The 12,753-nt window shown below is 26.3% G+C and overlaps 1 protein-coding gene across 1 annotated transcript; it reads right to left on the bottom strand.

Moving 5' to 3' along the window:
* Positions 1-6,951: 6,951 nt before the first annotated feature.
* LOC136074169 (N-lysine methyltransferase KMT5A-like) lies at positions 6,952-11,560 on the bottom strand. Its single transcript, XM_065786474.1, has 7 exons — positions 11,555-11,560; positions 8,917-9,019; positions 8,493-8,658; positions 7,957-8,026; positions 7,331-7,534; positions 7,136-7,192; positions 6,952-6,975 (listed from the first exon to the last, which is right to left on the bottom strand). The coding sequence occupies exons 1-7, from the start codon at positions 11,558-11,560 to the stop codon at positions 6,952-6,954; spliced, it is 630 nt and encodes a 209-aa protein (XP_065642546.1).
* Positions 11,561-12,753: the final 1,193 nt, after the last annotated feature.

Here is a 12,753-nt window from a genome sequence, read left to right as displayed (position 1 = left end):
GCATATTGGATATTTCTTTACTATATTACAAGTTTCCTATTTAAATTAAATACTTATACTTATGACTCATATATATATATACTTTCAATTTTGTTATTTAGGTGCCCCAACCCAGTGAAAAAGCGCACATAAGATATGCGTGGATTTTTTCCATATGTAACCCATGTGGGAATTATTATTTTGTCCCATGTGGGTTTCATATGGTAAATCCCACATGTATCCCATATGGTAAATCCCATATGGGATAAGCGTGGGTTTTTACCATATGTAACCCATATGGGGATTATTATTTTGTCCCATGTGGATTTCGTATGTTAAATCCCACATGGGTTTTATGTGGTAAATCCTACATAGGATATAGGTGGAAAATACTACATGTTATAGATCTTAAATGCTACATATATTTTAATCCAAATGGCATAAAGTAGTCAATACCAGACAAATGAAAGTCCGAATGCTTCGATGATAATTTTTAAAAATCCTTTAATTTAAAAATTACTTAAATATTAATTTAAAATTAATGATCGAAGCTTTCAGAGAGGCTTAACTTATATATATAAAATATATATATATATATATATATATATATATATATATATATATATATATATATATACATATATCTTATAAATATTTTATATATATATATATATATATATATATATATATATATATAATATATATATATATGTATATATATATATATATATATATACAGAGAGAGGGAGAGAGAGAGAGAGAGAGAGAGAGAGAGAGAGAGAGAGAGAGAGAGAGAGAGCAATTTTAATAAGAAACGTTAATATTCGAGCAATTTTAATTATTAGCCAAGTTGAAGTCATTAATGACTACAATATTTAACAAATAATTATTTCCTAATTTATTACTTACAATTACTAACGCATTATGGGTAATTGAACACGTATTATGGGTAATGAGTTTGAACCCATGAAGAGAATCCTGAAAAAAAGTGATCAATTAGGATAAGTCGTTAAACAAAAAAACAAAAACGAAAATGTAAAAACCTACTTTAAAATGAAGACATTGGGTGCAATAGACACTGGATGCAAAAGTATCTTTATTTTTTCATCACACATATTATAATATCCTGAAACTAATAAACAAACATATAAATTTCTATAAGAAAATTTATTCTTTGATCATTGACTTCATATTCTATCTTATTTTCATATCATAATCTATTATGGTATTATTTATATAACATATCACAACAATATTATTAAATTTGTGATTTTTAAATATCATACGAACATTTTCTAACATGTTCATATGATATTTGAATATAGTTCTTGAGTATATTATCTGCAAACAATTAACTGATGCAAGTTCAAATGTTGTCAAAAACCAAGCATGCATGCATGGGACACTGCAGTGTCCCAAAAAGAAATGCAGGTTTAAAAGTCAAAGAACTCCCAATTTTCTTTATTAAAAAAGAAAAAAATAGGAGGGAGATGGGTTTCTGTAACTTTTTTTAGGCTCCAAAACTTTTAACTTTAGACATAATAAGTTTCTTAAGACTTAAGGGACTTACAAACTACATTAAGGAACAAATACACGATATTTACAGAAACTTTTAAATTTTTAATCTGGAGTACCACAGTGTTATTGGGAATAAAGCCTCTGGGTCCAGTTTTCAAAGTAATATGATCTAAAGTAATATATAAATAAAATAATATGCTTTAAAATGCATATAGTTATACATATAACTCCTGATAGTTAACTCTATGTTTAACTAGTTAAAGATATTATTTGTTATAAAAACTTATATTTTAGGGTTATACTTGAACAAATTAGTACCAATTAGTTCAAATTCAAGATTTAGTGAATGTTCAAGTTAAAGTTCTCGTTTGTTCAGTGTTTTTTCACTACTCTTTATTTATTTGTTCAAATTTGTTAACTAGTACTAATTCTTACTACAGTAAGAATATTTATCATTGTTGAACGTGATTTTATAAGTAACTTAATTTTAGTTTCAACATATTTTGACAACACCCTTTACATTTTAAACCACAGCTTAACTTTTCTATTGATGTTAAATTTATTACGTTTCAATAACTTAGATTGAATCTTAACTGAATTATTGTAAGCTTTGTAAGGTTTTGTTGTATATCAAAAGGTGTCGTAAATAAAGTAAATATTTATATATATCTATATATATATATATATCTATATATATCTACATATATATATATATATATATATATATATATATATATATATATATATATATATATATATATATATATATATATATATATATATATATATATATGTATATTATATATTATATATATATATATATATATATATATATATATATATATATATATATATATTATATATATATATATATATATATATATATATATATATATATATTTATTATATATATATATATATATATATATTATATACATATATATATATATATATATATATATATATACATGTGCATATATATATATATATATATATATATATATATATATATATATATATATATATATATATATATATTTAATATTTTAGCTATGGGGTCATCCATAAATGATGCCAGTAGATAGAGGGGCAGTTTGAGCTGAAAAGTTTAACAATAATTGACAATGGGGAGGGGATGTTAAGACCAACACAATGTCAATTAAAAATTTGAATTAAAAAAAAAGTAAAGCAATTGGTGCTATCTATGAGCAGGTTTTAGAGGTATTTACACTAACAATGTGGTATAAAAACTTCTTGCTTTTGTTGCTTTAAACTGTAGAGGAGCATTAAAAAAGCAATTTAAATTCAGAAATAAACTTGCTTATCTGAAAGAACAATTTATGTTTTTTTTTTATTTCAATTGAGTTCTGTTAAGAATAAATGTATAATTAAACCAGAAAAAATTGATGGTATATTCATTTTTTATATTATATTAACAATTCAGATATACCATCACAATATGATAACAAAAACTGACATGATTTTCAATGGGAGATGGCAAAAATTTGACAGAGTTTGATAAAGGGGGATGGTGTTCAATAAAATGGGTCATTATCCGACATCATTATGCATAGATGACCCTACGATTTAGGTAAAATCAGTTGTAAGACTCTATTTTGTAAAATGAATTAAAAAACTTTTTATCTATAGTATAATAATAATAATACATAAATACTAGTTTCCTAATGCTATTATCATCACAATGTTAATGGTACTTGTTTTAAAGTGAGATTTTGTAACTATTTTATTGTTCTAATGTTATATGTATGTATGTATGTATGTATGTATGTATGTATGTATGTATGTATGTATGTATGTATGTATCTATATATATATATATATAATATATATATATATATATATATATATATATATATATATATATATATATATATATATATATATATATATATATATATATATATGTATGAATATTGATATTTTTACTTTATTTACAAAACTTTTTGATATACAGCAAAACCTTACAAAGCTTACAATAATTCAGTTAAGATTCAATCTGAGTAATAGAAACGTAATAAATTTAACATCAATAGAAAAGTAAAGCTGTCATCGTTTAAAATGGAAAGGGTGTTGTCAAAATATGTTGAAAATATAATCAAGTTACTTATAAAATCACGTTCAACAATGATAAACATTCTTACTGTAGTAAGAATTACTAACGAATTTGAACAAATAAATATAAATAGTGAAAAAACAATGAACAAATAAGAACTTTAACTTGAACATTCACTAAATCTTGAATTTGAACTAATTGGTACTAATTTATTCAAGCATAACCTTAAAAAATAAGTTTATAAAATAAATTTTATGCATAACTAGTTATACATATAGTTAACTATCAGGAGTTATATGTATAACTAAATGCATTTTAAAGGATATTATTTTATTTATATATTACTTTAGATCATATTACTTTGAAAACTGGACCAAGAGGCTGAAGCTTCTTTATATTAGGATAATATAATATTAGAATCTTATATTAGGATAATATAATAGAAATCCAGGTTTGAAAGTCAAAGAATTCCCAATTTTCTTTATTAAAAAAGAAAAAGTAGGGGGAGATGGGTTTCTGTAACTTTTTTAAGTGAATTGGAAAATTAATTTTCAGAGTTATCTTCACAAGTACTTTCTTCTAAACTACTACAAACCAAAATTTAAAAACATTTAATTATATGCACAAATCTGGACATAAAATTTAAGGATGAATCATTTTTTAATTTCAAATCCTAATTAATTGTGTAATAGCAAACACTAAATAACTTACTATATCTGAGATGAGATTTTCAAAAATGTTTCATCTGGTATTAAAATATCTTCACTGCTGAAACATAAATAGGACTTAATATAAACAGAAATATTAAATAAACGCACAAATATTTGTTTTTGTTAAAAAGTTTACAAAAATAATTATTATATGGTTATTTCATACTTTAATGCTTCATTATATTGTTCTTCTAACTCAGTGCATTTCTCTAAACAACTAAAAACCAAAATAAAAAACACTTAATTGATATGCACTAATCAAGGTAATAAGTTTAAAAAAACCATAAAACCAAAAAATCTGTTAACTTACAATACTTGTGATAAGCCTCCTGAAATTATACTTTTTTCAGGTAAATCTTCATTGCTAGAATTTATATGGGACTTTTAAATAATTTTGAATATTACTATTCATTAAATAACCTGTTAACTCAACATATAGATTCATTAAACATATCATTAGATTTGATATTTATTAGAAATATTTTCTTACCATTCTTTGAAAGTATTGCTTTTCATTTGATTAGATGACATAATGCAACTTAAATCCTAAAAGCCAAAAAAACTTAATAAATATTAACAAAATATAAATTAAATCATAACTTCTTTTTTGAAATATTGGATAAAATGAAAAATATTAAAATTCAACTCGAAAAATAAAAACTTTAAAAGATACAAAACGTAAAAATATACAAAATATGTCAGTAATCGATATTGAGTATGAGTAACTGCTTTTTAGCAACTTTATAGTTATAGATATAACTTTCTTAACAAAACATAAAACTTTAAATAAACTTTAATATACTTTAACAAACTTTAAAAACTTTTTTCAAGGATAAGAATTAAATATTTAAATACACAAACTTCTTTTTTACCAAATCGATACAAGACACATTCTTTTACTGTATCTGTCCTTTAACTCTTTTCTTTGTTTTCCTAGTAACTCCCAACTAATTAGTGGTTGCCTTGTTGGAAGTGAATTTAGAAAAAAAAGTGTTTTTAACGTTTATAAAACACATTTTTGTTTTAACAAATGTTTTAGACATTTTAATCACTTCTTAGAAAAAGCAAAAAACCAAGCAAAATTAGGAAGTAATGTTAATTATATTGTATAGTACCTTTTGAAAGCTATGTAAAATACATAAAGATTTGACTTATACCTATATAATAAGTGTACAAAAAAACCTTTGAAAATGATATATTTGCGCTGAAAAAACCTTGTTAAAGTTCTTGTAACAGCTGAAACAGCTGTTTCTGAATTGGGTAAAAATGATACATATACCATAATAGCTGGAAGAGTTAACAAATTTTTGTTTGAAAAATTGCAACCAATACAAATTGGTATAGCCAAAAAAAGATAAATGTTATCAAAAAAAAAAGGATGAACAAGAGAATAGAGGCAGGGTATATAAAAAAAACAAATGCTTTTAATCAGTGTTTTTGAAGTTACTGTTTATCTTCACCAGAAAAAAAAATTTAGCAAATTGGCTCAAATTTTATTCACATCAAGCTAAGCAATTTACTCCAAAAACGCTCAGTAATTGTTCTGCTTTGCATGAATGAAAGAGCAAAATTACTGAAATTTTTATTCACATAAAGCTGGCCAAAACTAAGTAAAAACAATTGTTTTTTTTTATTTACCTGGCCTTAGATCTAGTTTGAATGGTTCTGATAATCTACAAAGTGGAAATATACCAAGTTCTAACAATCATTTTAAATACTTCTGAAAAAAAGAACTAAATCTAACTAAAAACATAAATAGTAAATAAAATTTCTATAAATTTTCAAACCAATAAAGAATACAAAATAATTTTTTTTAATATAAACAAACAAAAACCTTTTTTAACTCAGACTTTTCATTATTAAATGATGAAAACAACTAAAAATAAAACAGTATTTAAATAACACATATTTATTTGAAAATCAAATATAATTCTTACTTGTTAATTTAATCATTTTCTATTAACTACAGTAAAATATCTTATAACTTGTATAAATTATCTGATGAATCATTATAGAATAAATTTACCACAAAAATTGATATAAACAGTGCATCAATAATTTTTTCATAATTTTATCACACTGACTTTTATTAATTCTGATTTGTTTTATATGAAACAAATATATAGAACTTTGATTTAACTTTTTTGATAAAGTAATTACTGAATGATTAAAATTACATTAATTTATGACACGAAGATTGAAGCACTATTTTTTCCATTTATAACTTTTGTTAGATGTATTTAATTCATTTTGCAAAATTTGATTAAAGTAGGAATAAGCAAAACTAAGTCTAGATAAGTCAAATCAAATCAAAGTTAAAATCAATCAAATCAAAGTTAAAATAAGCAAAATTAAATTAAAATTAACTGAAGTGTTTTGGCTTTATCAAAAATTTTTTGGTAAAAATAAAAAATGTATTCAAGCTTGATCAAAACTGATTTAATTTTGAACAATTAAAAACAAACTTAAATAAAATAAAACATATTTTATGTGAAAAAAATCTTTAGCTTTATTTATTTCAAAAACGGCTGTTAGATCATCTTAAAACATATTAAAGAGAAAATTTATCATTTTTACTTCATTTTTTAGTTTATCTTTGGCAAATTTTGTTCAAAGGATTTTCAGTATAGGTTTTGTGATAAAAAGCTAGACAATAGGATTAGATCACTGTTAATTGCAAATTTTCTGCAAAGGCTTTAATACAAAAATTTAAAAAGAAATATAATGCATATTTTCTAAAAAAAAAAACACATATGTAGGATTTTAAAACCTTCCATATCAGGAACAAACTTAAATTTAAAAAGAAAATTTAAATTTAAAAAGATTACTATGTTTCTAATTGAATAAAAGTTACCTGTCCTCGTAGATATGCATTAACTTCACTCATGGTAAATGGTTCCTGATACTTTGCCTATAATTTTTTTTTTAATTTAAAACCGCAATAATACTTTACAAAAAAATCAATTTTTAAAAAATTAAAATAATATAAACAAAATTATTTTATAAAATAATTTTAAAAAGAAAAAAAAATGCAAGTAAATAAATTTACCGATTTTCTCCATTGTTGATTAGAACTGTCCCCAAAGTCATACCTAAGTTCCGAGTCTTTAGCAATATACTTTTTTGCATATAACAAAAGATGGGGTATTCCATTTACAACACATGTTTTGGGTTGACAATTGGCATATTTCTCTTGTGAATCATTAATAAATTTAGCCATGCACGTTGAATGTGTAGCACTTTGAATGTGTAGCTAAATAAAGATAGCTCTTAGAATTAGATAATTTTGCAATGCTGAACTAGAAACGTTTGAGGTCAGCAAAAAATTGCCAACTTATTTGCTGACCTGATGCTGACCTCTAAGAGATCGGCAAATTATTGCAAACCTCATACATTTAAGGCCATAAAAATGAACCTTGAATTTATTGTAAAAAAATCTAAAATTATAGTATACTCTTAGAAGTATTTTTTATAGGAATAACCATATTCTTTTATTCATATAACCAAGAAGTTATTTAAATATCTAAAGATTTAAAAAAATAGATTTTAAAGAATAGAATAATGATTCTAATTAATAGAGATCCACATGTCTAGTACAGGACAAGAATAATGAAGGCACATTTGGCACAACTCTTGTTGAAAAAATTTCTCAAAAAAGAAACTGTTTTAACACACTTCAACCATATAACCTTTTATTTTGCCATATTGCCATATTTTATCTAGTCTTGAAACTTTTATAATGATACTTAATAAGTTATAACTTTTAAAAAATTGCTAAATTTTTTGATAGAAGTAAAATATTAACTGAATTAGAAAATAAAACAAGTAGTTAAATTATTGAATTGTAAGATATGAACTGAAACTAATTTAGATTAAAATTAGAAATTAAATCAATGCTACAAAAACTGAAAAAAAAATTAAAATAGAAATTAAATTTAGAACCTAAACATAAAAAAAAAACAAAAAAAAAAACAAATCTATAGTGAATTTTAAAAGAAAATTACAATATTATGGCTATGTGTTCAAGAACGTTGCTTACAACAGAACCAATAAAATAAAATGAATATAATTATTTAAATTGCTCTTAATGTTGAAGTTTGTCTAAAATATATATTCATCATTAAGACTATAAACTATAAAAACTTAAACAGTTTAAACAGTAGCATGTTTTTTTTCATTTACATTATTATTCATTAAACTATAAATAATACCTCATGTTTTTATTGTTCCAGTAAACATCAAAAATAAAGCATCCTTTATTTTTAGCACAATAACTTTTGCTTAATTCTTTGGCTTCTTTTCTTGTTATAAGGTTTCCTTTATACTCTAACAAAGGTTCCCCACCCTTAAACTCTCGTTTAGTGAAAACCCCATATCCTAAATCAGCATTTAACTTAAACTTGAACAACAACAAAATTTTGATTTGTATTAGGGTAAAAAACAAGAAGATATATATATATATATATATATATATATATATATATATATATATATATATATATATATAAATATATATATATATATATATATATATATATATATATAACTTTTAATCATAAAACCATAAAACTTTTATCAAAGTTAAAAAAAAAATGAATGAAAAATATTAAAAATAAAATAATAGATCTAACTAACCTATTACATTATCAATAAAAACCTTTTTAAATTCATTTTCCTGACTACAATCACGAAAATATTTAAATTCCTCTGTTACTGTGTTGACTTCATGCTTTCTTCTCTATAAAGCAAAGTTTTTGTTTATAGAATAAACAATTTCATTGTACAGTAGAAAAACAGAGTTTATATTTTTAGAAACTTTTGTACCCACTTTCTTCCCTATGTCTATAACAACAACAACTGTCAAAATTTTAGTGATTTTTTTATAAAGCCATTTCAAAAATTCAACCCTTTTACTCAATATATATTACTACTATATAACTTCTAAATATATTTCAATGCTAATTTTAAAAACAGATTTTGGAATTAAAGATTTCAAAATGCACTTTTTTTTTAAAAAAAAATTGTTGTTGTCAATTTATTTTACGCCAAAAATGGTTGCTTATATACTTTGAACTTGAAATAAACAAATAACAAACTAATGTGAAATAAAGACATATACTGACAACAACAATGTTATTATTTAATTTATATGCTATTATCAGGTATGCATATTTTTAACTTTTACGGTAACCTATTTTATCTGCCATGTTTTTAAAGTCTGTTTTGCGTTAGTGCTATGCTAATGTGTGTAGCGGTCTAAGTTTTCAGACTTTGACATCAACTTAGATATTATTTAAAAATAAGAACAGTTAAACTCTTTTTTGGGGTTTTGTTTTTTTATAGTTGCTAAAGTTTTTATCAACTTAAGTGTTGTTAAAAACTTTTTTGTTGATTAAACCTCAAGGTTTTAGCCAAGGTATGTTGGCTTATTTTTTAAAACTGTTTATAACTGTTAAAAAACCTTTATTCTTGCCACTTGCCGAAAATTAAGTTTTGTTTTTTTATAGTTGCTAAAGTTTTTATCAACTTTAGTGTTGTTAAAAACTTTGTTGTTCATTAAGCCTCAAGGTTTTAGCCTAGGTATGTTGGTTTATTTTTTTAAAATGTGTAGAATTGCAGGGCCATACCAAGGGCGGAGCCGGCCGGGCCGCGGCCTGAGGCGCCAATCTTGGGAGGGCGCAAATTTTAATAAATTAAAAAAACAATAATCAGTTTATGAAACAAATTTTCACGGCGTCGCTGCTGTTGATAAGAAAATTAATTAAAATTCCGCCTCTTAACACAAACTCCTAAATATTAAAGCTCATTTTACTTAACAAAAGAGCGCCCTTTAACACTAACTTAATTTTAATAACTTTTGAACATTATGATTCTATTATGAATCGAACCAAAAAATTATCTGGTGCTGAATTTAAGAAGAAAAGAAAACAGCGCCAAAAAAATGACGAGAAACTTCAAAAATGTTTCAAAAAGTGGTTGGTAACAAACTCAGTGGAAAAACAAATTATTTCAGAGGATATTTGTATTGAAGTTAATTCAACAGGTTCAAAGTTAATGACAATTCAACAGATCCTATAATTGACTTAAGTTCAGATCATCATTTGGAATTAATTGAAGAGAAGATTTTCATCAGCCAAAGTCAAGAAGAATTTTGCGCAACTGATTCAGAACCAACAAGGGAAGATGGAAATGCCCAGCTTCAGGCCCAGCTGAAATGGACGAGGATGAACTTCATTCAGAAATCTCAGAAACTGTAGTGGCCTCGGAAGAAAATTTTCAACACAGGGATCCAGCAACATGGTCTAAAATAACGGACAAAACAAGATGCTTTTTGATTGAGCATGGTCCAGAGCAAGACAGAAGAGAATTTTTCCCAAACACGCTGTGTAATTTTGACAACAGAATGCAACACTTTAGCTCAAAATGGTATGAAAAAATTCATCCCAATGGTGAAAAATTTGTTTGCACTAGGCTGCAGTACAATAACAAAAATGATTCTTTATTTTGTTTTTGCTGACAAAACCCTTTGGAAATTTCTCAGAAATTTCCAAAGGGTTTTGTGGCTGGAAAAAACTAAACCCAAGAATTCCTGAGCATGAAAACAGCAATGAACACCAATGATGCTATTCTGATTGGAAAACTCTTAAAAAAAACCTCAAGGAAGAAAAGACCCTGGATTCTGATCTGCAGAGAGTTATTAGCGGAGAGATGGGAAAGTGGAGAGACATCTTGAAAGTGATTGTTAATGCAATTTTGTTCCCCGAAGGGCAAGAACAATCTTGCCCTTCGGGGAACAACAGAAGACATCGGCCAACAAAACAGTGGCATTTTTCTGAGCTTAATTGAGTTGATTAGCCATTATTACCATTTAGTGGCTGAATACATTGCGTCCGTTAAAGCCACAACATCCTAATTTTCTCCTCGAATTCAAAATTAGCTGATTGAGTTACTTGTGCAGAAAGTCAAGAACGAAATTTTGTCAAACATCAAAGAAGCTAAATACCACTCTGTTCTGTTCGACTGCACTCCAGATGCCTCCCACAAAGAGCAGATAACTCAGATCATCAAGTATGTCCAAATCAGTGATGAAACCTGCACAATTAAGGAAAGCTTTGTGGACTTCATTGAATCTCACCAAAAAACCGGAAAAACTCTTGCAACAGAGATAACTGAAAAATTGGAGAAGGATGGTCTAAACATTTCCGATTGCTGGGGCCAAGGCTGTGACAATGGAGCCAATATGTCTGGAAAATACAATGGCGTCAAAGCTCACATCCATTCTTTTAACGAGTCAGCAAGATTTGTTCCATGCATAGCTCGCACTTTAAATCTTGTTAGTAATTATGCTGCTGAGGTTTCCCAACTCATGATTACGTTTTTTGGAAAGGTTCAAGTCATCTTTAACTTTTTTTCAAGAACCGCGTCAAGATGGGAAAAACTGATGAAAACGTTGACCATCTCATTAAAGGGAAACAGTGACACAAGGTAGTCTGCCAAAAAAGAAGCAATCACACCATTGCACAGACAAATCAAAGACGTTCTTCAAGTTTTGGAATCCATTATCCACAATCCCATGACAAATGTTGTCACAGTTAGCAGTGCAAAAGTACTTCTCATTCAAATTGATTTCAGTTTTTTGTGTTTGTTGGGTTTCTGGTGTCAAAGTCTTTCTCTAATTGACCGGGAAAACAATCTTCTTTAATCAAAAACCATTTCAATTGACATTGCCGCAAAAAAATGAAAGGATTGAAAGCTTCCATTCAGAATCTTTGAGATGTTGGGGTGGACAACACTATAAAAGATGCCACAGAAAAAGCTAACCAGAGCAGAATTGATGGTGGCTTTCCAATCAAGAGGAAGCGCAAAGTGAAGCGGATGGCACTTTATGAAATTGAAAATGACTCTCACCTTCTCACTGCAGAAACAGAATTCGGATCTCACTGCAACCTTGTGTTTTATTACACAAATTGAGTGTCAATTTGAGGCTATGTCTATTGTATCTTCTTATTTTGACTTCGTTAGTGGGCCTTCACTCTCTAAAAGTTCAGTGTATAAAATCAAGAAAAAAGCTGCAAATTTAACTCAAATTTACAGAGTTACAAGGCAGATTTAGATTCTTCCGATTTCCAGTCAGAAATGGCAAGCTTTAAATATCAAGCTGCCGCAATGATGGACAACTTTGAAAAATCTAGCCCGATCGACATTTTGCAGCTCATTCATAAATATTCTTTGACCAATGCTTATCCCAATACGGCAATTGCTATTTTCATCTTCCTCACCATACCAGTCACAGTTGCTAGGTGTGAGAGAAGTTTCAGTAAACTTAAGCTCATAAAAAACTATATGAGGTCAGCAATGGGCCAAGAACGTTTGTATAGTTTGGCTATAATTTCAATTGAAAATGAAGTAGCAAACAACATTGATTTTGATGATGTCATTAGTGAACTTGCCTCAAGAAAAGCCAGAAAAGTG

The sequence above is a fragment of the Hydra vulgaris genome, chromosome 01 (assembly GCF_038396675.1).
Source record: "Hydra vulgaris chromosome 01, alternate assembly HydraT2T_AEP".
NCBI classification, from domain to species: Eukaryota; Metazoa; Cnidaria; class Hydrozoa; order Anthoathecata; family Hydridae; genus Hydra; species Hydra vulgaris.
The sequence above is the reverse complement of the archived record's forward strand: the minus strand, read 5'-3'. Positions and strand labels throughout refer to the sequence as shown.

Bases quoted from the DNA above. Each gene is read 5' to 3' on its own strand.
- LOC136074169 (XM_065786474.1), bottom strand. The intron at 8,659-8,916 runs GTTAGTTAGATC...ATGCTGATTTAG, and splicing joins TTTTATTGATAATGTAATAG to GATATGGGGTTTTCACTAAA. The intron at 7,535-7,956 runs GTGTGTTAAAAC...ATCTTTATTTAG, and splicing joins TAAAAGGTTATATGGTTGAA to CTACACATTCAAAGTGCTAC.